The following is a 27,287-nucleotide window of genomic DNA, read 5'->3' as shown; positions in this document are numbered from 1 at the left end:
TTGAGATACTGTTTGTGTTCACACTGAACAGAGCACTGCATTAACTGCTTTTTTAAAACAGCAAAGCAGCAAAGTCAATCTTAGAGCATCAGGGAAGGGTAAGATCAGCACAGTTTTTCAGGTGATTTTTCAGGATATCTCTCAGCATATGTGCTAGACAGCATTTTCTGGCTCTGTGGTTTGATGTGGATTAGAAAAAGCCCAACTGTCCAGTTTTCCAGGAGGACACACATCCTGTGACTTGGCGATTATCAAGACCAATGACTCAATCTGAATTTGCTTTCTGACAATGCTTTGATGAGAGTTTATTTTAATCCCGGTAGTACATGTAAAAAGTAGTTTGTGTTTCTTTCTGGAGCTGGAGATCATTTTTCTTCTTCTTTTATACTCCTTAACAACTCCTATTACTTATATATATGCTAGTGGGGACCAGAATTGTCATAAATTAGTGTGGCATAAACAATATATTGCATAAAGAACGGTGCAAGACTGGTAAGATGTTGCAACAGTGCCCTTAAAGATTGGTAGAATTTCTATCCAAAATTTTGCATTTGCAAATGAATAAACTCTTTAATTAATTTCTTTTGCTGAGCAAAGGAGGAGAAATTAAAAAAAGCTCTCTCTGCCTGACTAGACTACCCTTAAAAATGAAATATATACAATGTTATTTTCTTCAATTGCTTCCGTGTTGTCACAAACCCATTAAAAATATAGTATAGCCACAGCATTGAAAGTCTTGGGCCCAGCAAGGCTTATATCTATTAATAACCTACAAAAGTATTTATTGATAATATTCACTTGATGGTACAAATCCATGTCTTCAAAGCTCAAGGTGGGTATCAGTATCAAAACACGTGGTCTGTCCTCAATATATCTTACAGTACCTTACACATTCAAACATTTTAACACCAGCACATGTCTGAGATGTATTCCCTCTGTATGTAATCTGTTGGAATCTTCTGACTGCTGCAGATGCACGTGAATTCTTGAAACAGATTTGACACCTTAGGCTTTCTCAATGTATCACTTCAGAAATAGATGGTGACTCTGTTGAAATTTTGTTCCGTGTAGTGGGTTTTTTCTCTTGCATTGCAGAGACTTCACATAAAAATTACAACATTTGGTCAAGAGGGAGTTACCCTTAGTGGGTTTCATCAACACATTCAGCAGAGCTGGAGTCAGGCAGAATGCATTTAAGTTACCCTAGAATTTGAAGTCTAGATATCACAGTATTTAACAGAGTAAGAATATTCCCAACTAGTGAGAAAGAAGTGAACTGACAGCCATGCTGCCAGCAGAAGATAATGATCAGTGATTTTTGTAGTCCATGGGAATTCAGTGTTTTTATCCCCACCTCACAGGTAGGGAAACAGAGAGAAAACAGTGTAGCTGTAAATAGAACATCTTGAAAGTCCCAGCCGCTTGCCCCACCAACCAGATTAGTGCCTCTTTTGCTTCAGCTTCAGAAAGCATGTGTGAGTTCACATGCAGGGCTATTCCAGCCGAAAGAAGCATTATGATTAATCATAAGAAAAATGTTCTTGTGCAAATATTGTTCCGCCGGTTGGGAAGTGAAAAAGAGCACAGGACCAGAGCATTCTCTGAAAACTGTTACCATAAAAACAGGAAACTCTCTTCAGTTACTGTTTGGCAATCCATCACCGAGTCTGGCTGTGCAATCCTTGCTTCAGCTGAACAATCCATGTGAGAAAGTACTCCTTATGAGTAAGTGTTTTCCTAACTTTTGAAACACCCATACAACCAATTTTTTTTCAGACCTACATTGAATTTCTTAACAGTATCAGTCTCCTGTCTGACTTTATTACTCATAGTGCTCAGGTCATGCCATTTTATCGACACCAGTCACAGTCATACTACTGTTGACTCACAGCAATTGCAAGGTAATGTATTAACACCTTTTTTCCACCCTTGATATGATACAAATATATCCACAGTGATAGTCATGGCAACATGACTAAGCGAAGCCTATCTTCTGCTTTTTAACTTACTGGTTTGGTATCTTGAATTGATTTCTATATTGATAGTATCCCAATATCTCCCACCCTTCCAGAGAAAGTAGTTTTATGAGTCAGATGAATCAGCAGTTTGTTATAGCAAGGTGTGTCTAAGACATATCTTTAGGAAAGGAAGGAAGGCTTTTGTTCAAGGAAGACAATGGGATCTGTGCACAATGACTGGTAGCAAATCACCTGGAAATGTGGTTTCTCTCTGCGTCAGCCTCTTCTGCTGTTTCTAAGGGGCATCGCTGCCTTTGCCCTGCTGGCCTTGTTCCTTTGGATGCAACTCAGGATGCTGTTGGCTTTCTGGGCTTGGAGAACACACAGGTGGCTCATGTCCAGCTTTTCATCCATGACAAACCCCAAGTCCTTCTTGTCAGGGCTGCTCTCAATGAGTTCTTCTCCCAGCCTGTGCTCCTGTGTCCTGGATGGATGCTTTGTCTAGTGCAGTTGATAAACAACTTGATGAATTTTGCTTCAAGTAATATCCTTGGTGGGGGAAAAGACATTGTGTTGCTTTATTATTAATTTACTGTCTCAGATTTTGTATTTTTAAGGTGGTATATTCCCGAATTGGTGTTTGAGTTGGCTCTTTTTCAAAGTGAAGCTGATGTTGTAAAATTCACTGTACCTTAACTGAGGTCTGCCACTGTATCATTTACCATTCAAGCATGGATTTAGCTTAGGACCTTTTTGCAAAATCCAGCTATGTCTCATTATAACAGAAGATTAATAGGATCAATAAGCATCACAGCAAAATCATTGGCTTCACAATGATTCCAGCACTTTTGGGAGACAATAATGCTTCACTATTTAGGGATGATTGCATGCAAGCAATAGTGTGTTGCGTGTACATATCTCCACTGCCTAAACATATGTAGGATTTAATGCAGTATTAGAAAACACAGAATGTCAAGGCCACACAGCCAATGCCTCTTTCCTGTTCTTCCCTCAAGCAAGAGAATCTTCACTGCCTCTCATAAATTGTTAATTTTAAATAAACTTTTTTTAATACAAAGAATATCGTTAGTCCCACCATATTTGTGACAGCAATGACATTGTGTACATATTAATGTTTATTGCAAACTGTAGTTATTAACCATGCCTTTTTACTAAAGCAGCACTAAAAGATTCATAACTGAGACTGTAAGAATTATTAAAGAAATTTAACTGCACGTGTAGCTTAGTGTATGAATAACCTGCATACATCTTAGGAAAGTTACTTGCTAGTCAGCATTTTCAGTATAAATCTCAAGGTTCTTGAAACCCTAGTATGGGGATGGACAGAGTCACACAGAGTCCAGAAAATGTAAATATTTTGCTACCAAAAATTCCAGGAGAAGTTGCCTGCTAGCCTAGGCAATCTGGTCACAGACTGTGGGGACCCCTGCCCTTCTTGGATTAGGGAAAAGCCAGAGGGAGTAGTGGATGTGACAATATTCTCTTCCATCATCAGAAGCTTGTGTAAGAACTTTACCTTTGATTTCTGTAGATCATGTCCTACATATGAGGCATATTCTGAGCAGCCTTCCTCTTTTTAGTTTGTCTACCACAGTAATGTTTTTTTTTTTTTTTTTTTTAACTGGCTGGCTTTCAGAGCTTTTGAAAAGATTCCTGAGGTTCCTTTCTTTCATTGGGTAAATGACAAATCAGGGAACAGGAACCTTTGGGTTCCAGGATGGGAATCTGTCTGCTGAGCAACTCTGTGTGTCAACTGCTTTTATCGCAAATAACTAAATAGGTCAAACAGTGAAAATCAGACTCCAGCTATTATTCTCTAGCTTTGTTTCGTGTGTTTCTTTACCTGGATTGCATGGAACTGATGTCAACTGATTCTCCTCACAGCCCTTGTTACTCAGCCTTTGGGGTGAGACTCCTCACTGTACAGCCTGGAGCTCTCCTCCTATCAACAGTGATGGTTATGTTTTCATCATTCCGAGGGGGGCATATCAGATAACTAATTGCAGACTATGATATCACTGCCTGCAATTTTTCCCCTGAGGTGCTGCACAGCTGCACCACATTCTACTGGAGTCTGAAAACTTTCAGCTCCCTGTTGGGTGAAACTATTACAAAAAGACTAATATTAATGTCAGCAGCAAGGAGGTTTATCATAAGTGATGACACAGTATAGGCTCACTCAGGATGTTTACCAGAGCAACAGTTGCCAGGCAGATAAAGTATGATTGGAAGATGCATTAGCAGATTCTTTTCTTCCTACAGCAACTGCTGAGGAATGAAGCATATTTCTTGTACTTACTTGCATTCTGAGTGACTCTGTGAATGCTTGATTTATTAATAGCACCACCCCCACACCCATTGTTTTAAAGTAGTAGCCAGGAGAGCTGTCAGTTGAGAGACTGGAGATTTTTGTCCATCAGTAAACAGAAGCAGAGACAATTACTTGGATGATCACTACGCAAATTCATTAGGAATAACAGTTTAGAAGAAGGGTAACAGCTTGATCTTTATTCCACATTGCATTTCCAGTGTGCACTTCCAGAAGTAATGCAGAAATGGAAGGAACATTACTGCAGAGATCCACTTCAGCCCACTTGGATCTCAAGGTTAGCGTGGCTATCCCATGACTTTTCATGTAGTTCGCAGCACACAGGAAAGTGAGAAAGCTACACTCTTATTTGCTTTTTCAGACTGAATTACTAGGTACCCAAATATAACTGGGTGGTAGGAGTGGCTTAGGCACAACTTCAAAGGAAGTTCTGGCTTTACACCTTTGGATCTATGGAGACTCATCTTCACTTTCTTGTCACCACACCCAACTACTAAGAATATGTTGTCTCTATTTTTAGCAGGAACTCCTTGCAATTGTGCAGGTAAAAGTATTTTCCTGGACTTTACTGTTTTTAAAAAGACAGGTGTGTGGAGAACTTTTTTCCCCCCTGAATATCAGCTGTCTATTAGGGATATAATTATGTGGATTTTTTCTCTCCCATTAACATTTTCAAGGCTTAGAACATTTTTTCTATGCCAAACTGAAATGAAAAGATGAGGTTTTAAAAAATCCCAGAGGGAAACTTTGGTCTGGGTTCCTTAAACCATCTGCATATATTGCAACCATGTAAACATCTAAACCTAGCTTTCTTAAGTGATTTTATTTTATTTTGTGCAAAGTAATTGTTTTAATTTCAGAATTAAAGGTAGTTTCAAACTGAAAAACAAACCCCTTATTTTGCTTTATTTAAGTATCCACCAGGGATACTTTGAAAACCAAAAATAAGGTTTATGGCCACTAAATCTGGAAATGTATTTCCTATAAATCATTGTAGTTTTCACAACTTGGCAATACTCCAAGGAAAGTATTTCACTGGACACCTCCCAAGAATCTGTGAATACTTACTTTCACTGTCACTATCTGGAAAAGCCTTGCTTATGGTGTAGTGATTCTTTCTTTAAAGAATGGTGGTGAGCAGAACAAGAATATCATAACTAGAAGAACACAAGACCAGCCACACAATGCTTATACACGTGGCTTGATGCTTGTTGCTTTTGTGTTGGGATGGTAAAGGACTGCTTGCTTCATTCACGTGGATCTTGCAAATTTGACTTCTGAATTTTGATCAGTGGGTAGTCATCCCAGTTCTGAGTCCTATTTTCCCAGCACAATTTTCCTTTCCTCATCAAGCCCCAAGGGATTCAAGTAGAGGTGTGTTTTAATGATGTCGACACGTGTCTATTAGTGACTGTGGCTGGGATTAATGAATCATTTTGCATAACCTAGCACACAGCTATCCAGTGGTTTTCATCACTGACTTGGGCTTTAGTCCAACTCCTGACATAAAGGTGAAAGCCTCTGTATCCTGTTGCAGTTGCCTGGGCTGCGAGTTGTTTGAGTGAAGTTTTTTACTAATAGATTCTTAAAAAAAAGGTGGACTACTCAGCAAATAATGCCTTCCAGGCCCATGTGTATTGTAGTGTATTAGGTAATCAATGAATTATGTTTTTTGTACATTTAAATTTAACATGTCAAAATGGTGGATCAGGCTAACTTAATATATACTTTGGAAAAATGTCTTGGATACCGAAATGTTTAATGAATCCATCCCATATGAAATTTTGTATTCAGAGGTAATTTCTTCAGGTCAGAAGTAAAATAAGCATTCTTATTTAGCCATGAAGTAGTTTTCCTGAGAAGCAATTAAAAAAATAGGCATAACTAGAGGTAGGTCTGAACTGAGGACAAGACCTGAACTATCCAGACCTCCTCAGATTTTAGGATTCATATGGCCCAATTTATAGATTTGCCTGGATAGGAATCATAGTGACTAGGATTTTCATTTAAACATATTTTAGTCTCTTTCCAGTGTGTAATGTTTTGCTACTTCATTACCAGCATGCATTTAAAGCAGGTGATAATATTCAAAAGCTGGTGGTTGTTCCAGTTCAGATGTGTCAGTAAAAGATTAAATAATCTGAGATTATAAGGAAACATTAACCCATGTATATCTGCCTAGAGCTAGAAATCAATTTAATAAATTTAGAACTAAATTCTTACAGTAAATGCGAATCCTATATTCCATTAAAGCAAAGAGAATGAGAACTGTATGCTCTGTCAAACCTCTAGTTTGTCCCTGTTGTCAGCCCCAGTTTGTCACATCCTGGTGACCTATCAATCATCTTGAACCGCAAACTGAAAAGGAAAATCCCCATGCAAACAGACCCCCAACATTTCCTGGTTGCCATGCAATTCAGTGTGTGGTTTTACCAAGAAGTCTGGTAACATGTACAAGTCTTCCACACGCTTTCGTTCAAGTGGGCAGGGTGTTTGCAAATCTTCCACATCGTTTGCTTTGATATATCTCTGCAGTTGTTAAAAGAACTGCTTTTTTTTCTTTTTTTTTTTTTTAAATACAAGACAGCATTCACCTTGAGAATGAAACCTCGAGGTTATATCTCGAAAACAATGGAAAGCAGGGAGTAGTGCATGAAACATCTATACAGTACACCAAAAATCTTCATGGAATATCAATTCCAATGGGAAGAATAGCCTGAGTCAGCGTTACTCATTATGCATAAGGGTTGCAGAATCAGGGTGGAAATGGAAATCACACCTGGTTTCTCACAGTGACAGTTTCTTACAAGCCTCTTGTATCAATTATCAGGGTGTAACTCACACTTCTCTGACAGATTGCTCTTCAGTTTGTGTGAGGCAATTCTATCCCACCAGTGCACTCTAGCTAGCAAATGGTCTGGGGAGCTGAAGTTAGTGATTTTGGCTGACAAGTATTAACTGGACCTTGTTTGTATATGTGAATGGCAATAGCAGAGAAAGGTTTGCGTGCAGCTGCTTGAGACAGGGTACCAGAAATCCCAGGAAAGACAGGGAGAAATGGCCTGTGTGGAATTCTATGTTCTCCACGCTCATAAAACTCGGCACAGACTTCGGGCCATTCCATGGCTTTGGTTTGTGTCATCCCATCTCATGGTCTGTGTGAGATTAATGACTATGACAGTTCAGATGTATTTCATACTACTTGCCTTCTTAAAAAGCTATTGTTAAACAGCTGTAGCAAATCATGTGGATGAAAGAAGAAAGGAAAGATTGTGGACTGTCAGCCCCCAAAACCAGACAGCTCTAAGATGGGGCAGGAGGGAAGGTTTGCGTGCTGTTGGTGATTTCACTGTGAGTCCACTCTGAGTCAGCCCCATTGAACCTTCAAAAATGTCAAAAAGATCAGCAGTAGTTTGTCACGCACTATGAGTTTTGCATTGCCTTGGCTCTTGAAACAGAATAAAACTCATCTTTTGCATAACTGTGTTAAAACCAGCTATGTAAGATGAACATAAAATTAATGGATTTGACCTTCCTGCTCTATGGGAAAAGGTAAAATATGTGTTTAGATTTCAATTTGGCAGTCATGTTTCTTCCTTAACTCATGAGGTTTTAATTTAGTTCAGATCCCATAATTTATTTTTTATACTTTTTGTTGATGTGATTAGAAATGTTTTCATTAGTTCAGTAATGGGTCCCCATTGTCTGGACATTAAAATCTGAGACTATAAAGTCAAAATGGTGTGTTCCCTGACAGCTCTGGGTTTGTATTTTGTCATATTTAAAATGTGGTAATTACTGTCTTCCAAGGGCAGAGGCTGAATTTACGCAATTTGCTTAGACTGTGAAATACCATGTGAGTTTTGGGTACTTCTGTAGTCCTTTTTCCACACTCAATTCTTCCTGAACAGAGTGTCCCTGTTACAGCAGTGCTGCATTGGGAATAGCAGGCATGAAAGATATCATCAAAGTGAAAAGAAAGGTGCTGTCTCAGCATTAATTTAGGCACAGTGCCAATGGACTGGATGGCCTCAAACCCAGTTTTGAGAACTGGATTGCCACATTTTTCCCCGGGGTTTCCTGGACACCCACATGATCTCTCACACTGCTCAAGTGAGGTTTCCTGGGAGCCTTGGCTTTCCTCCTGGCTGTGCATGCACCATTGGGCAGCACACGTGCAGCCAGCCTGGTGCTTCCCAGTAGTGTCCTGGTGTGCAGGATGTGCTCAGCCTGAGCATTTCCATGGAAAATGTACACATTTTGTGGCCCACGCCAAGTTCCATTAAGCCTATTTGTGTAAATAAGCCTAGTTTTTTAAACAGCTGAAATCCAAGTAAGTGACTCTTTAAGTGGAATCCTGACTATGAGTGAATCTCAGAGTGGTAATAGACCATAAACTGTAGTGTTTAAAATGAGGAATGGGCTGAGGTTTGATGACAGCGAAATCATCTTACTCTGAACAAAAGTGAACTTCACTAGGATTAACTGTGATGAAATAGAACCCAAAGCAAGTGTTTGTGGTATCTGCTTTCACAGCGAAAGCTTTTCAGAAATTAGCCTAAAGTTATTAGAAAAGATGTTGATGCTCCAAGTAAATCTAGCTCCAAAATCACTGAGCTTGTTACTTTAAAGTAATCAAATAGAACTTCATGATCTTATCCCCATATTTTACGTCAAGTCTTGGGCTTCACAGAGTATGTTTTAGGAAGAGAGAATCAAGAAAGGAAAGCTAAAGAGAAGCCTTTTTCTTGTCTGGGTCATTTATGCCTAATATGGCTACCGACTGGATAACTTCCAAGACAGTGTCAGGCTTTGAATATGAAATATTTGGAGCCAAAGTAGAAGTCACTCACATGGCAGCTGTGAGAGCAGCTCCATCCCAGAGCAGTAGCTACAAGGAGTAGCAGAAGTGCCATATATTTTTTAATAATGTATGATAATAAAAATATTAAAAATATTAGGAACTGTAATTAGCAAGACTGTTAAACAGCTCTGCAATACATACCAATTTTGTCTAAAATAAAGGTTTTTGTAGCCAAAATACTGGGGGAGGGGGAATGGTGGGAGAAGAGGCGTTTTTTCCATTCTTTTTGCGGGCAGGCTATCCAAGCAACCATAATGATTAATTTTGTTGCGTATGGTACAAGTGTTCAAGATTGGATTTGCAACTTTTGAGCTCCTTTGGATGAGCAAGCATCAATACCACTGGACTCCTGCCTATGCTGTGAACAGTGGTTGTCCTCTCGTGCATCATAGAGTCTGGATCTAATCTGGTATTTCATCTCCTTGAGGAAAGGAATGTTCCTTGCAGTTTGCTCTGACTAGATTCCTGTACACAGCATAACATCAGTTTATCAATGGACAAAAGTAATTGAAGGAAGAGTTCTTGCCTTGATTACTATAATTTGCTTTCACATCTATGCTATAGAACAAAATAGACTTTCAAGTCAATGTTACATTAGGAAAGCTGCTCATTATTTATATGGAATGTGCCAATGCAAATGGGCATGAACTGTGTTTCGTGTCTTTTAGAAAAACAGTTATTATGTCATTTTTTTTTTTCAAATAGGCAGTACAGACACGCCCTTTTAATATTGGGGAAGACTGGTCTATTTTTCCCCTTCTTGCACATGGAACTTCTATTAAAATTAAGATAAAAATGAGTCATGCTCCTCTCTGCACTGGAAATAATAGCTACTCCTATTAAGTGTGCTTTGCAGTTGTCATTCTAGTCTGAAGTTGCAACTGCTTTTTTTCTCTTGAGGGAAAGGTGGGGCAGAAACAAAATTAATTCACATTGCTTTGAAGTGTCCTATCCCTATTTTTCTCCACGCACATGATTATTCTTATTTGTATTGATATTATTATTAACTCTTTCTTCTGCTTATTAGTGTTAATGGTGTGTTAAAAGTGCTAGACACCTCTCAAAAATATGTTGTATTGCTATTTTTAGAAAGGCTAGAGATTTGGCTTGTGCCTTAGTGCAAAGAGTATGAAGGTGATTGAAAGTGGTAGTGCTTTTTCGTGATGAATTGGTAGCTGTTACTTGTTGCTGGTTTGCTATGAGAGCATTATACTTGAAAATATATAATTTCAAGGCCTTCAGTGAAGCACTAGTTCTAAATTTTTACCTTTTTTTTTCTTTTCCTTTGATAACAGAATTCAATGTAAGTTGCAGATATGGAGGAGTTTTTCACGTGGAGAAAAATGGTCGCTACAGTCTCACATGGTCTGAAGCAGTCAATCTCTGCAGAGCTCTCAACAGCACCTTGGCAACACTAGAGCAGTTGAAGAGAGCTCATGAGCTTGGATTTGAAACTTGCAGGTAAAGAAATTCTTGAAAATATAGTAAATCATGACACTACTAGTATAATAGTTACATTTGTTAAGATTACTTAAATAAGTTATATTCTGTAATGAAAAAACATCTTTGTGCATTTGTATGTTGGTTCTGGGTCCAGTAATAAGTAAGTCCTTGATCCATATAGTTTTTACCATTAATCTTTAAAAAAAAATCTTAACCTCTCACAGATGAAACCTAAAGGTAACCAATGACTGACAAGATAGTAAACTAATTAGGAAGATGTTCAGATCCTAGTGTGTAGATTTGGCTCTCTGGGCTGCAGGCAGGCACTGTTGGCTCATATCCAGCCTCTCATCCAGCAGTATCCCCAAGTCCTGGGCATGGCTGTTCTCGGTGTGTTCATACCCCAGCTAGTATTGGGGTACCCTGTTTGCACTGCCAATGCATTTCCTTCCTGTCCTGTAGTCCCAGCACAGCTGTGCAGGTCTCTTGGCTTGGTTTCTTGATTTCTTAAACTGGTATCAAGAGCTCTTGCACTCCGTGGAAAGAGTCCTTGAAAACCTGCCACCTCAGTTCTGCACCCTTGGCCCTGAGGGTAATTTCCCAGGAGGGCCTATTGGCTGCCTCCCTGAAGTTTACTGTTTGCTTTTAGTTTACTTTCCTAAAATTTAGGGTCTTGGCTTTACTCTTCTCTTCACCTATTTCCCTCAGGACTGCAAACCCCACCAGTGCAGCCCAGGAGATTCATGTTGGCAAACCATTATGGAGTTTAAATAAATGTCAGTAGATTTTCAACCTTATTGCCATCTAAATTAAACAGCAAATATGGAGGAATGGAATTTATCTCCTAACTGGCATAGAAAAATTCAGTGGACATTTCTCCAAAATGTTAAGACTTTCACTCTGGTGCCATGAGAAATAGTACTGACATCGATACTGCCTCCAACTATTTCCTGTTCTGGCATGCTCATTTTCACAAGTATGGTGGTGAAGAAATATGTGGACAGAGAATTCTTAGAGGGTTCTTCCGTGAGAAGTGGGAATGTAATTTAAAATTGTACCACATAAGACTAGGAACAGCTCTTTGCGGTGAAGGTCCTTCATAATACAGTACATTAGCGCAGTATGTTAGCACACGAATGTACACAGCATTCTGAATTACCCAGCCCTACACAAAATTTAGAGATCAAATCCTAAATAGTGCCTAGGGGTACAGATTTCTATGCTAGCAATTATAAGTGTTCTAAATATGGAAAGTATTGTCTAAAGTTAAAATATAAAGAAGGAGTTTTTTTTTCAGGGGCAAGCTGTAATTTTTCATTAATGTTACAATTTTCCCTAATTCACAATTTACCAGAGGACACATTTGGACATGTAAGCCATGTAGATAGGATTTCTTCCTCCATTCCTTCTGGCCAGCCTTCCCACCCTATTACTTTCATTTGTTGATCCTGTGCTACAAGTAGTCCTTGTCAGAAAGCCTTAGCTCTTATTAAACTTGAGTAGGAGAGGGAAAATATGCTACATATAATCATCAAAATGCATGTGAATAAGATGAATCAACAGAACATAACACAAGTAGGTCAATAATGGTTTGTAAAGTGTCAGCCTTGTAAGCTCAGTTGGGAATGTGAGTAAAGTAATTTATAATTCCACCTACAAGAGAGTTTCAGAACTGCAAGTACCTGCACATTAGACATGAAACTGCAATGATGCTCGTAGATAAAAAACTGCAAAGCTGTGACATTTACTCCTCCCTGATATATCATACCTCTCAAAAAGTAAAACAAAACCCAAACCTAACCCCAGTTCTTGTTACCATTCTATCACATCTCCCAGTTAAATACATTGGAATCAATCAGGTGTTCCAGGATTACAAAATAGTAATAATGTATTGTACATGATGTAACCACAGTCTTCACTGAATTATGTGAGCTCTGTGCACAATAATCACGTTGTTCAACTGAAAGATACAGTAAGAATTTGTGGATGAATGAGTCTTGTATTTGAATATTTTACTAGGCTGTCAGTTTTTGCAGAAAATTATGTGTGTTGCAATCATTCTTTACACTTGCTCAGGTACCATAAATTGAGCCCCCAGCACTTCTGTGTGAAGTGTCACTGAGCAGTATGTTATGTCAAAGCAATGAAAATGTGAATCCCTAAAGAATGTGAATTTAGTGTCAGGTAATAAAAACTCACACTGAACAAAACATGCACTTGCCTCCCTCACTTTCACTCCCTTGCCTTGGAACTGATCACCCTAAATAATAAGATGCTCATTTAGTTAAAATGGGTTTAGCTCTAGAAATTACACACAAAATGATGTTGAGTGATGGGAGTGGATTTTCAAAAAATAATGGCTTCTGTGTAGCTTCTTGATGTTTGAGGTGACATCTGCTGCAGCAATATGGTTTATTTACCTCTGTTCTTCACAGGTATGGTTTTGTAGTTGGGCATATTGTTATCCCAAGGATCACTCCCCATCATCTTTGTGCAGCAAATAAGACTGGCATTTACAAGCTTTCGGCAAACTCAACAGATCAGTTTGATGCTTACTGTTACAATGCAACAGGTAAGGAGATGATTTTATGATGCATTTTAGAAATAGATTAACTAAAAATGACAGAAGCGCTCTCCTATTTAAGGTACTGGAATAAGGGCTTATAAAATAAACATAACATGGTTTTCAGCTGAAAAGTACATTTTTTCAGCCTCTAGAAGTGAATCTGTCATGCCAGCAACAACCCATTTTGGTGTGTTTTGAACTAAATAATTTTTCTGGCCTTGGGATAAACTTGACAGCTTCAGAACAGTTCATTATAGTGGCTTAGTGAAGTGAACCACTGCAGCAGTGAACCTGAAAGGCATAGCTGTTGTCAGGCATGGCACTCAGCTCTTCTCTTCATGCACACATGAGCTTTATGGCCAAGAGGAGTTTTTTGTGTTTTAAGGAATACCAGGAGTGGCTGCTACCTGCAGCAGCTCCAAGGCCTGTGATGGCCATGCCAGACCCATGGATATGGCTGCTGCTTTCATGTTTGCAGGTGCATTCAGTATTTGCTCAGGCAAATCCCCATTCAGACATGAGGCAGCTGGACAGCAATGTGGGTCAGAAGCAGACCACTGTTGTCTAAGGTTCTGAACTTTCTAATAGTTGGAAAAATTGTAGTAAATTAGTAGGGAAGTGTATATAGTCTGTGTCAGATGCTGAACACACTGTTTGGATATTGAATTTCAGTATGTCGTGACATTCATAGTGGAAACAGAGAGTCCTTACAGAAAGCTGTAGGAAAAGTTCATTGATGGTTTGAATGGCAGTGATTTTTTTAAAAATTTTGTTCTTGGTGGTGATATAATTAAAAATCTTTGCATTGGCATAGTATCATATGAGTTGCCATCATCTGTCACTCACAGATGACTATTCACAGATGACTACTGTGATGATGTCCATCCCATCCAGAGCTTTATAACTCCTCCCAAGGATTATTCCCTCCCAGCAGTATGAGCAGGTAGCTCATCCACCATCCCCAAGTGTGACACTTCAGCCATCAGGAGCCAGCAGGGCTCACCAGAGCAGGGAAAGCTGCCTGTGGAGAGCTCTCCATGGAGAGGACAGAGTCTCTCCAGCTAAAAAAGATTAGGTTGCCACTGCCACTATGACATGAGTCTACCTGCATTGAAATGGTGTCATAAGGCTTTTTTGACTGCCATTGGTTGCAACCATTTTCTGGAATGGTTATGGAAATGGAGAATCTCATTGTTATCTGACAGAACAATCTCAAAGTGCCCCACCTGGGAAGGTGGTACATCAGTGAATAACATTTGTTTGGAAATTTGTTTTCAATTGTCTTCATCTGAAGCTGCTGTTTTGTGATTATGTACAATTGATGTGGATATATGTGGGATTTTTTTATCTTTTTTTTCAAATTAATACTTTCTATTTTCCTTCTTTCACAGAAACAGAGGAAAAAACATGCAAGCCAGTTGAAAAAATAGATACTTCTTTGCTCAATAATCATGATGAAACAGGTACTGTACTGATTACAAAGACATGCACTTGCATAATTTTTAGTATCTGGTTATCTTACTTTTATGTAAACAATCACTAGTATTAAAAAAAACCAAGCCAAACATAAGAAAAAGAGGTTACAAGATGTTCACCAGAAATTAAAGCAACTAGTCACTTGGCTTCCTCTAAACCCTCTGGATCTTGGTTTGTCTGAGGTTACCAAACATTTTTGTATAGGTATTTGACATTTTTGGCACTTCAGAGCTGCTAATATCTCTTTGGTATAGAAGGATGTGCTTAAGACAGCAACCTTCCTCCATCTGATTTGAGCTGTTTGTTAGAAAAGCAGCTGGAAGCAGGAAAAAAGGCTCATAATAAATGATTTCTTCCTATTATAAAATTCTGATTGACTTTACAAATGCCAAAATTGTATGTCAAAATCAAACAGCTTGATAAAAATAAGTGATGCAAGGTAGGCCCTAGAAATGTGACAAATATATAAATTAGCATATATAACTTAGACATATTTTAGTGATGTATTATCTAGGTTAGATAAGAAGGCAGAAATGGATGAACTGGCATGAATCCACAAGTGTTTCTCTTTATTAGAGCTGTGTAGCTCCTTGGCTTCAGCTGTTTAACTCCCTGTTCCACAGTCATTGACAACGCCGACGGCTCCCGTTACAATGCCGACGGCACACGGCACACCGGCGGAGAGTCCTCAACTTCAGGGCTGGATGAGGAAAATGCAGGCAGTGGATCAACCCATGAGACAACTCCCATGGATACCTCCATCAGGAGATCCAGCCCTTCATATTATGGAAGTCCTACTCCAGTCTCACAGATGCCAGATCATACTTCTGGAGGAGGTGAAAAAGGCATTCCTAGAAAAGATTATGGTAAGGACAATAGGTTGTCACTAATTTCTTGGGGCCCTGCCAAATACAAATGCCATATTCTTTTCTATGTATTTTATTTGACCTTTTATGTTGCTTGTGTGGCTGCCATTATCAGAGGTCTGAAAGACAACCTCCCGTTGAACACAAGAGATACAAGTATAAGTCATCTTCTAAGTACAGTAAAGTTTACTGTGTGACTACAGACTTTTTATCAAATAATTTACCAGTGAAAGATACCAGCATTTTGCATCACTATCCTCAATACATACTGAAATTAAAAAAAAAAAAATGCAAAAGCATTAGGATTATAAAATTACTTTTCACTGGTGGTATACTCATTATGTTATATGCTTGTTTTGACAGGTAGCTAGCATAACGAAAGGTAAATCCTAACATTCTCTTGCTAAGAAGTAGGATCAGAAACATTCCCCACATTCCCCAAGGTGCATGCTGTGTATTTCAGTTGATTACCATTACAACTGTTACCAGCTCTGCTTGCACACACAGTCTAGATTTTGGGACTAAATCTCAGAATATATCTCAGAATATATCTCAGAATAAATCTCTAAATCTCAGAATATATCTCAGTGGAGGGAAATGTGAATAACCTCACTCATTGCTCTAGAATCCCTGTGGTATGTAGGTACAATGAGATCTTGTATCACTTGAACAGATCATTGCCAGAATGTTCGTTATCACTGTAATATATTCTCCTCTTCAAATAATCTCTTTTGATGATGTCCTGACTATGTCAGTAAGGTAAGCTTGTGTGGGATCTCCATCTTTCCTCGTTCTTGGACCAATAAATGAAGGAATGAAGCTTGCAGTGTAGCATAGTTGAAGTACTTGTGAGTGCTGTATTGCAGCTCAGCTGATGTAATAGTAATGATTTATCCATCACCATACAGATTATGAATTTGCACCTGTATCACCTGATGTGCCCTTGGGGACAGAGGCATATTTCCATGAAGAACACGATGGACAGTACCCTGCGAGTACTAGTAAGAGATATGTTTCATAATAACTACATTACAAATAGATCACATTAAAACTGCTTTCTTCTTCCAGAAAGGCATTCTGGTAAGTTGTGAAATACACAACACCTCCAAAATTGGAAAGCTGTTGAAAGACACTACTTTCCAGACTGGTTAAGTCAGAAATGAACTTCACTCTCTGAGACAAGGGTAACAAAATAATTTGCAGAATGTTTGCCTCAATGCTTGTACCTAAACTCAGAAAGATTGTTGTTTTGTGTTTCCCACGGCTTTTCTATCAGACTTATTTACTCTATGAGGCACCACAAATTAGTACAACCAATTATCACTTGAAGTCAATTTTTTTCCGAGATGGAAAGAGGTATTTTTGTAAATTCATGATGAAAGTGTCTGTTATTCTAATATATTTATGGTTGTGAATGTTGGTAATCCATGTCAAAACCGTGGCCTTGCTAACCAAGGGAGTGCTTTATGTGGCAGTTCCAACTGCCAAGCCATTTGTGTGCTGAGAAAACTAACTTCATCCTTGCTGTTGGCAATGTGCATGAGAAAAAATTGGTGAATGCAGTGGCTCCACAGTATTTGAGGACCCAAAAGAACAGTAGCCATTTTCTTTTCTTTGTCCTTAAATGGCTTTACTGAGTTGGAAAAGCTGCTTGTGATGTTTTTATCAAATATGTAGTGCACGGCAACTACAACAAATAAAAAGCTTTTGAAGTCCTCTTCCACATTTTGAAGTGGAAATAATGTACAAATGTTCACACGAGTTCTTATGGTTAGAGTGATAAAGATCTTTGCCTCAGAAAATAAAGTGCACCTAAAGGGAGAACATTTTAATTATACAGAGGAAATCTACAGGGGCATACTGTAGTAAAGATTGAACTGATAGAAATAAAAGTTTCTTCCCACTGGCTTTTTTTTTTCCCCCCTGCCAGGGGAATCCATGATAGTGTGGAATGTACATGATTGTCTTTTGGTTGCTGGTAGTTGGTCAGATGGTCTGTGTGACTTGGAGAGATGTATTTAGAAATCACAGGGTGGAGGAAGAATGTGTGCATTACACAGTTAGCAAAAGCTTTGCTAAAAGACATAAATTATTAAACCCAAGCATCTTTTCTCAGAGGATGTGAATGTAAGTAACAACCTTATAAGTATGTAGATGGAAAAAGAAATATTAGGTTGATTTTACCCAAAACCTTGAAAGAAAGAGAATTTTCTGGTGCTTGTTTCTAGTGAAAACTTTTGTTACAAAATACTGCCTGTAAGGGGGTGAGGGATGGAGGAAATCCCACCTGGTAACAGTGGGGACCTTGGTTGGCTCTGATAGTGATTTTTCCTCTGTATATATTTGCTTTTGTGTGCACATGTGACTTAATGTTTCCTTGTACAGGTGTTTCTGTACTCACTGCAAAAACCTGTGCATTGTTTCTGTAAAGGAAACCTTTCTGTTTTCATTTTAATACTTGATTATCAAATGTATTGATCCTAAATGCATGTCCCTTCCTGTTGCTAGCAGTACTCTCTCATGGGCATAACTGTTTTACAGAGGGAAAACTAGAGGTATTTAAGATTTTAAAAGACAAAAAAAAATGTAGAGTGATGTGATAAAATGTGTCAATACTGATAAAGGTGTATCAGAGAAGTGATATCATTGGCATGTTTGTTTATGGGGTTAGGATTGATAAAGGGGTTCTCTGGAAAAAAATAAGATTAAGAAAGTAACGCACCCAGGCTTTTCTAATAGCTTTAACTATTACCCAGTACCATCACTTTGATGCTGAAGTGTTTAACTAATTTCATTTAATTTTACTGCATTATAAATGAATCAGTAACCTAGAACTCCTTTCAGAAAGAAGTGGAGTATAACCTATGCATCTCTTTGAGAAGTCATCAAATATTCAGTAGCACAGGAGAAAGTGACATGGAGAAGAGTCAAAAAAAGAAGATAAAGCCATGCCCCAATATCTGTTATTTAGCTTGCACAGCAGTGAAGGCTCTTTGGAATATTCTGGCCACAATTTAATTTCCCAGAGAAAAATCCCACAGACAGGAAAGCAGAAAATTAAAAAATAAGTAGAGAAAACTATTTGTCATATATCTTCAGATAGATGGCTGAAAATCTTTCTATCTAATTCCATAGTGTGTTAATGTGAGAAACAAAATTGGTGGCTTTCCATCTTTACTACAATTACTTTGTAATGTTAAACTTTTTTGAAAAGATATCTAGCTTCATCTAAAGACTTCTTTGCTGTGGGTTTGAAATGAGCAATTGGCACAGCTCCTTGTTCTTCAGATGATACCCATTAATTGTTTCTCTGGATTTGGAAGTTATTGGTGGTGTTCTCCATCAAGTTAATGGTTAAAAGATTAATACACTGTCAGCACTTTGCCATTGACTTTTCTCATTGACAAAACAAGTTTTCTTCTTTGTTATTAGCCAAATATGATTGATCTCTAGGTGTGCCATGAATCAGAGAGATTTAGGACCCTTTTTGATCAATGAGCTGTCTACTTGAACAGTAACTTTGACTGATTTTTGTCATTCATATGTAATTGACACATTTATTTCTATTTGCATGCCAATACATATTTGGATGCACAGTGGATAAAAAGGCTGTAGGTTCCTGTAATTTTTCTATCCAGAAACTTCTTTTAATTCATGGATGTCTGTCACAAACCTGTAGAATTTACTGTTTGATATGCTGTGTTATGAGAAAATGTAGTGGTTTGGTAATGGGATAGGAGTAAAGCTGCACCTCTCCATGCTATACTAATGCTTACCTGGAAAGTGGTTCTGGTGTGGATTTAGCTGACAGCTTCAGGTCTAGGGTAGTGCATGTGCCTCTTGATTGGAATGGTCTCAGTTCTGAGCTGAGGTTCTTGGCAGCACTGGCTTTGTGGGAAATTCTTTCACCTTTCGATTTTATGTCATCTTGGTGGATGTTCCTCATTCTGGAGTCTATTTCTGAGACTACTCTCTTCTGCTGTCAAAGTCTGTGAGGAACTCATTAACCTTATGCAATGCGAAGAGCCACAGGGCTTTTTGATGTCTCCTCTCAAGCGAGAGTGTTCTTTCCTGGGTCTGCCAACAGTGCTTGCATCTGGCTCCGTGCTGGAGGAATGTCATGACACCATGGGTTCATACATTCACCCTACTCCCATGTCATCTCAGGGGCATGAGCGTGCTCAGGGTGCTGCTGCTGGTGCACTTGACTTTGCTGGAGGAAAAGCTGCTTCTCAGGAAATACTGACAAGATTTTGGTTAAATGAGCCATGTCCTATCAGCTCCAGGGCCTCATCATGACAACCTTGAAAAAACCACCACCCAAGCTTGGTGGAATCCATTCCCAGACATCTGGTGGTGGGCAAATCCTGGAGAGAAGACACCAGAACCCACGCAGGCCACCAAGGGTAAAGAATGTCATGCTGAGAGGGTGCTTTGATGAGGGGCTGAATTGCCAGAGGCCAGGGCAGCAAGGTTCACAAACTCTCAGTGCAAGGGGGTTGAATGTGTGGCATTTATCACTGCTGCTGATTGCCACAGGCTTGAAGTGGGAAAAGCAAAGTCCTGGGCTCTCTCATGGACTGTACATGTGGCAGCAGTAGAGCAGTTGTCCCCATTGTCCATGTTCATGGAGGCATTCTGCCTGCCTGAAAGGGATGAGTATGGGAGTGTCATGGAAAGGATGCACTTGGGTTTTTCTTTTTGACTATTTGGAAGCAGTTTAGGAGCAGACTGTTCAATGGGAAGAACTTGTAGGAGAAAGAAAGGAAACTTGTAGGAGAAAGAAAGGAAACATTTTCAAGCCAGTACTCTCTGCTCTCCCTGCTAGAAGAGGACAGGGCATGGTTAGTGCTGTGAGCATGCAAAGGGTCCCAAAATGTAGCTAAGAGCTGCACTGGGGCAGCTTCAGCAGGGTCATGGCAGAGTGGTGAACCCCTAGTGAGTGAAAAGGCCAGGGGGAGTTACAGCCCTGGGAAGCACAGGGCTGTAAATTCTCTGTGGTTGTAAGGCAGTGAGCAAGGAAGACAGGAGAGCTGAACTTCTGCCAGCAGAAGGCCTCATGGATGAGGGCTTCATGGCAGATTTAACATCATCACAGCAGATATGACCTCCAGTGGCAGTGATTCAGATGATGAAGACTCTTCTGAGGAGATGATGTACCCTACAGTGTTTCCAGTCTGGGGCAGGAGTGTGGCCAAGGATGAGAGTGCTCCAAGTACGAGTAAGGAACTTCCATTCTCTTTGGATGATTTCTTTCTTCTTTTTCCTGTCCTACCCGATGTTCCTCCTCCTTTGCTGCACACATATTGTTTGAAAGTTGGATGATCTCATCAGCTCTTTTTCAAACACATCTCCCATGCCACAAAAAATCTCCATTCATATCATGTGGGCTCCATATAGCTAAAAGTACCACCTTCTATTGCTTCTTGAGTTGCTGTCTTCATTCTCATATTATTTGTTGACTTTCCTTGTGACTTGTTTGGTCTCAAGGACTGATTCCTCTTTGGAGGGAATTTCCAACATCTTGCAAGTGGCACGATTTTTTCTCTTTGCCTGCCAATACATAGTTGGCTTGCCTAGCCCAGTGGATGAAAAGGCTGTAGATTCCTGTAATTGTTCTAAGCAGAAATCTCCTTCCATCTATAAATGCCTGGCATAAACCTATGGATCCTGCTATTGGATATGCTGTGTTCTGGGAAAATAGTGTGCATTGGTAACCTGATACAGTAAATCTGTGCTTCTCTTCCCGTGCTGTACTGTGTAAGGTGTTTCTGGTGTGTATTTAGCTGACAGCATCAGGTCAAGGGTAGTGCATGTGCCTTTTGAGTGGAATGGCTGCAGTTCTGAGCTCAGCTTCTTGGCCACACTGGCTTTGTGGGGTTGTCAGTAGAAGAGAAGTGTGCTTCTCTGGGTGTGCTTATTTCTGGGTGTCCTTTATGCCTATCATGGATACTTCTTACATCTTCTGTATGTGATTGTATGTCATCTTGGTGGATGTTCCTCATTCTGGAGTTTATTTCTGAGACTATCTACTCTCTCCTGCCATCAGAGTCTGTGAGGAACTCATTAACTTTATGCGATGCGAAGGGTTGAAAAGTCCCACAGGGCTTTTTGATGTCTCCTCTCAAGGGACAGTGTTCTTTTCCTGGGTCTGCCAACAGTGCTTGCATCTGGCTCCGTGCTGGAGGAATGTCATGACACCATGGGTTCATACATTCACCCTACTCCCATGTCATCTCAGGGGCATGAGCGTGCTCAGGGTGCTGCTGCTGGTGCACTTGACTTTGCTGGAGGAAAAGCTGCTTCTCAGGAAATACTGACAAGATTTTGGTTAAATGAGCCATGTCCTATCAGCTCCAGGGCCTCATCATGACAACCTTGAAAAAACCACCACCCAAGCTTGGTGGACGTCATTCCCACACCACTGGTGGTTGTCGAATCCTGGAGAGAAGACACCAGAACCCACGCAGGCCACCAAGGGTAAAGAATGTCATGCTGAGAGGGTGCTCTGATGAGGGGCTGAATTGCCAGAGGCCAGGGCAGCAAGGTTCACAAACCCTCAGTGCAAGGGGGTTGAATGTGTGGCATTTATCACTGCTGCTGATTGCCACAGGCTTGAAGTGGGAAAAACAAAGTCCTGGGCTCTCTCATGGACTGTACATGTGGCAGCAGTAGAGCAGTTGTCCCTATTGTCCATGTTCATGGAGGCATTCTGCCTGCCTGAAAGGGATGAGTATGGGAGTGTCATGGAAAGGGTGCACTTGGGTTTTTCTTTTTTTCCATTTGGAAGCAGTTTAGGAGCAGACTGTTCAATGGGAAGAACTTGTAGGAGAAAGAAAGGAAACATTTTCAAGCCAGTACTCTCTGCTCTCCCTGCTAGAAGAGGACAGGGCATGGTTAGTGCTGTGAGCATGCAAAGGGTCCCAAAATGTAGCTAAGAGCTGCACTGGGGCAGCTTCAGCAGGGTCATGGCAGAGTGGTGAGCCCCTAGTGAGTGAAAAGGCCAGGGGGAGTTACAGCCCTGGGAAGCACAGGGCTGTAAATTCTCTGTGGTTGTAAGGCTGTGAGCAAGGGAGACAGGAGAGCTGAACTTCTGCCAGCAGAAGGCCTCATGGATGAGGGCTTCATGGCAGATTTAACATCATCACAGCAGATATGACCTCCAGTGGCAGTGATTCAGATGATGAAGACTCTTCTGAGGAGATGATGTACCCCACAATGTTTCCAGGCTGGGGCAGGAGTGTGGCCAAGGATGAGAGTGCTCCAAGTACGAGTAAGGAACTTCCATTCTCTTTGGATGATTTCTTTCTTTTTTTTCCTGTCCTACCCGATGTTCCTCCTCCTTTGCTGCACATGTATTGTTTGAAAGTTGGGTGATCCTTACATTAGCTGCTGCTTCAAAAATATCTCCTTCATAATTGGAAAATTATCTGAGGTCCATATGATTAAAATAATATCTCTTCTTTCACTGCTTAAAATTAGCATTGCAGTTTCATGCTTATTCAATTATTTGCATTTACTCGTGATTTTCCAAGAAGAAAATTTTATCTGTAATTCTATGAACCTTCCTGAAGTGTTAAAATAATTCTAGTTCGTGTTATGTATAACCTGAAGCTATGCAATAGCAGACTTCTTGTCTGTGGAAAAAGATGTTTCAGCACAATTTGGGACGGCCAAACCCCAAGTCTCTTTGTCATTGGGAAGTGTCAACAAAATAGTCTCATATTTGCTACCTTCTGCACACTTCCCATGCAGTCTTCTAACATCATCTCATTTGTGACCTCATATGTCTAGGCATGATCCAGTTATTACATGCTCTTGTTTTCCTGATACGAACAATCCCACAGTGATCATCTGATAACTTTTTTTTAATTCAGAAGCCATCCATACCTGAAATAATTTTGTCTAAAAACCAGAAAAATGCCAGATATGAAGGTCAGAGCTAAGTGCTGTGTGTCACTGAAGTACATAGTCTGCTACTTGACTTTATGAACAGGGAATGGCCCAAGCCCTGGGATTCTTTTAGCATAGAATTGACATTGATGACTATACTCTAATGCTCTTATTTGTACAAAGATCTGTTATATTTCTGTAATTTTATTTAAGTACATCTTAATGTGTTTGTTGTCTGTGCTCTTATTTGTGCAGCAGTCACTGTTCCATAAGCATTTTATCTTTCTGACAACAGTGCAGTATTTGTGTTTTTTCAGCAGTGGTTTCTGTTTTTAGTAGAAAATGCAAAATCAGCAAATCATCTTGCTTTGGGACTTTTTATTCTTCTTCCTATGCTTTAGACATTTCTGGTGTTTATTTACCTTTGAGGCTCTGCATTGGTAACTTGTTCCACAGGTGTATTGCATCCCATACCTCTGAAGGCCTAGTGGTGTCTGCATGTTCTATGGGTGAAAGTTGTTCAGTCATGACTCTGGTCATAGACTCTTGTGGAAGTTCTGGTTTATCTTTTTAATCCTATTATAACTTTCTTCACTAGTATTGGCTAGCTGGTGGCTGTCAAGGTGCTCTCAGTTTTTGCTGGCAATCGTGTTTTTGCTCAGTGGTGGATATTCTAACGTGGTACTTCTTGAGCTCTTGGCAAGCATGTTTTATGTGTATTGAGACATCTGCCATCTTCCTTATGTCCAGCATTATTCTTAAAACCTGCGTGTAAATGTCTGTAACTAGGGTAATGGTTTTGTATTCTACTGTACATTATTCTTCTGCTGCTTGTTTTTCCCATTTTTCTTGGGAAGCTTTGCATCTACTGAGTTCAAAGAACAACAATTTGATGTGATGGGATTTGATAAGAGTGGACAGACTATAGCTAGGCTGTGCATGAACTTCCATTTTCCATCACGTTTATGGCAAACATGGACAGCAGATTTAAGGCATAGTCAGCATGAATCCTCCATTGTCCCAACAGCTGTGGACTCGCAACATGAAACACTTCTGGAAATCACCACACAGGATCATTGGAACCCTGCCTTTACAGATGAAGAGGAACACTATCCTAGCACTGCTAGCAGGGGTAAAGCAATCAAGCATTTCAGATAATACACAGATTTTTGATATAATTCAGTGATGTATAACACTTGTGGTGCAGCTGTTGGTAATTTCCATACTGTTACCCTCAGTTCAGTGTAATACCTTTACACTGTTTGTACTGGAGCCCTCAGAGGTGCCATCTGTAACATTCATCTATCATTTTATCTTTTGCATCTGAAAACTGAGCAGACTGTAACTTTAGGTGACCCACCTCAGTGAGAAAAAAAAATTTCCTTTTTCCACTTCAAAATTTCTAGTGTAAAATCTGAAGACAAGGACAAAAAAGGGAGCTCGTGTTTCAAATACATAAAATTTTCCTACAAAGGATAATATACTACCTTAAAATGAATGTGAGCATTTTGCTAGCAATGTTAGTGCCAGTAGCCAACTGAGATACCAAAACCAAGCCTAAAACCTTACATAGGCAAAGGCTTACAGAGTGCATTTTCAAGCTATTTTTGCTGTCTTTCTGATTCTGAGATTGTTTTGAACAGCAGAAGTTTATACAATTGGCATTAGAACAGGTTCTGTAATCACACAGAAATAGTTTTTGTGATAACTTTCTTTTACTGTTGAAGTATTGTTAGATCTCTTGTATTCCTACATCACTTAATATTAGTTCTTTTTTATCAGACAATATATATGCATTAGCTTTGTTTTAAAAATAATGAATTACATTTGCATGAGTACTTTCTTTATGAATATTTCATTGCCTGAATGTGAAGATAAATATTCCTTTGGTTTTGCTCTTCTTGGGAAACAGCATAGGTTTTCTATCTGGTGACTTGCAACATACACAACAGGTCCAGCTCATTCTTTGCATGTTCTGATTAAGCCTTTGCTTTTCTTTGAATATACCACTCATGGAAATGTTTGAAACCTAAGGCAAATATATTTCCAGCTGAGTTCTGATTCTCATCTTAGCATCTTAGATACATACTGATGAACCTTTTTCAAACCTCTTAATGTTTGTTAGAACATCTCTTATGGTGGTGGTACTTCTGGTGATTTCTGGCTGCATCCTCTGCTGTGTCAACAACAGCAAGTAAAAGAGTGAGCAATGAATTAATTTTGTCGGTAAGAGCTTTAATTATTATTGAGTTCAAAATAAGTATGCTTATCTACTTATATAAACCTACTTGTTTAATTCATCCAATCTTAGAAGAAATTTCCCTGTAATTGAGATACTAACTCCAAAGAGAAAGTTCGTCAACTTTTTCACTTAAAAAACCCAGAATACACAAACTCAACACTTAACTTAGTGTTAATAAATATGAAAAAGAGATGCAAGCTGTTGTTTCTGTGAGTTCTTCTGCTTCTCAGATATCTTTTATCTTCCACTCGTCATTGGGATCCTTTCTAGCACACTTAAATCTTCTGCTGCTCCTGGTGATGCTTTTGTGGGAAAAGGTTTCCAGAGGACTTTCATTTTCTTTCATCTTTCATTTCACATGAAATGCAACTGCAACAAGAAAAAGAGCCAAAAAGCAAAAACCCTTGTTATGGAGACCATGATGATAAGGATAATATGACTATTGCTGGGTATTTTGATAATTATTGATTCAGTCATCATCTTATCAGTACTAGTTACAAGTGAAAATGAAAAACGTCAAGGACCAACCCAACATCCATTGATACACAGCGCTCATTCTGGAGGGATCACTCAAGAACAAAATCCTGTGAATACCACTGGCAGTAATGAACACCATGAATTTACTATTGCAGATGAAAATTATTTTGGAAAGGAAACTTCTCCTACAGGTAATATTGCAGGTCACGTTTTAGTAAATTTTCAGGGTTTTCTGGAGATTTAGTTTCAGGATTTTTTACTAGCATTTCTGCATTCTCAGGCCATAACACAGCTCCTGCAAATAAACCTGAGCAATTCTGATGTATTTTTTTTTAATTAGTCTGTTCTTCAGACCTATTCCTGGATGTTTCTCTTCTATTTGTCTTGCTTGTCAAGGCCTTTAGTAGATTAATTCAGTAATTGTCTCCTACATTTTGTGATTTGTGTCATGCAGTCACAAGCTTTCAACAAGCTATCTACCAGAGTTTTGTCTGTAGGAAACATAGAAGGTTTAAATGGAAAAATATTAATGTGTGTTGCATTTTTCACTCATTTGGGAACAATGTTCACTCCCCTGTTGCATTATTGGACCTGGGATTTTCAATTTTTTCCAGTTTTTGTTAATATGGCAGTTATATCTAAAAAAATTATTTAAAATGTCTACTCATGCCACTTTTGGCAAGATGATGGCAAGATGATAGTAGTGATGAAGGGAAGAAAACAAAGCATGATGTAGGATAAGAGAGAAGCTTCAATTGAAACATAAAAGATCAAATTATACTCTAAAGCTGGTAACTGAAGATTGACATATTTTAATTTCTGTTCCTGGGAGTGTACCAAACTTATGAGTTAATGACAGATGTGCTGTATCAAGCAGTGCCAGCAGTGAATGCATCGCAGTCATCATCTGCTCTTGTGGATTATCAAATACAGGTCTCAGATAATCTGTTATACTACACTAAAATCGCAATAGATGATAGCCTAATTGCAATTTAAAAATGTAATACACTGTGGCAAATTTTTTTCCTTTTTATTTATTTTTTTTTTTTTCCTCTGCTGGGTTGAAGGGGTTGAGAAGGGTTATGCTTCTTACAAGATTTGGGTACTCTTTTGCTGTGACTGTCTAATAAAAACTACAAGTTGGTTGGTATG

The 27,287-nt window shown here is 39.2% G+C and overlaps 1 protein-coding gene across 12 annotated transcripts in view; it reads left to right on the top strand.

Annotated features, from left to right (window-relative positions):
• The window catches only part of CD44 (CD44 molecule (IN blood group)), a 47,137-nt gene that overhangs the window by 5,768 nt on the left and 14,082 nt on the right, over window positions 1-27,287 (top strand). For 5 of the 12 annotated variants that reach the window (XM_085062682.1, XM_085062684.1, XM_085062681.1 and 2 more), the window contains exons 2-12: window positions 10,468-10,633; window positions 13,051-13,187; window positions 14,573-14,644; window positions 15,281-15,523; window positions 16,432-16,524; window positions 19,804-19,929; window positions 20,622-20,744; window positions 21,878-22,003; window positions 22,674-22,796; window positions 24,444-24,548; window positions 26,147-26,326. In XM_085062682.1, coding sequence (XP_084918808.1) covers window positions 10,468-10,633; window positions 13,051-13,187; window positions 14,573-14,644; window positions 15,281-15,523; window positions 16,432-16,524; window positions 19,804-19,929; window positions 20,622-20,744; window positions 21,878-22,003; window positions 22,674-22,796; window positions 24,444-24,548; window positions 26,147-26,326 — 1,494 coding nt within the window. The remainder of the gene's footprint in view (window positions 1-10,467; window positions 10,634-13,050; window positions 13,188-14,572; window positions 14,645-15,280; window positions 15,524-16,431; window positions 16,525-19,803; window positions 19,930-20,621; window positions 20,745-21,877; window positions 22,004-22,673; window positions 22,797-24,443; window positions 24,549-26,146; window positions 26,327-27,287) is intronic. The other 7 variants (XM_085062678.1, XM_085062676.1, XM_085062674.1 and 4 more) reach the window with 7 other exon arrangements.

The sequence above is a fragment of the Lichenostomus cassidix genome, chromosome 5 (genome assembly GCF_008360975.1).
Source record: "Lichenostomus cassidix isolate B80296 chromosome 5, HeHo_3.0, whole genome shotgun sequence".
Classification (NCBI taxonomy): domain Eukaryota; kingdom Metazoa; phylum Chordata; class Aves; order Passeriformes; family Meliphagidae; genus Lichenostomus; species Lichenostomus cassidix.
This window is presented reverse-complemented; position numbering and strand designations above follow the sequence as displayed.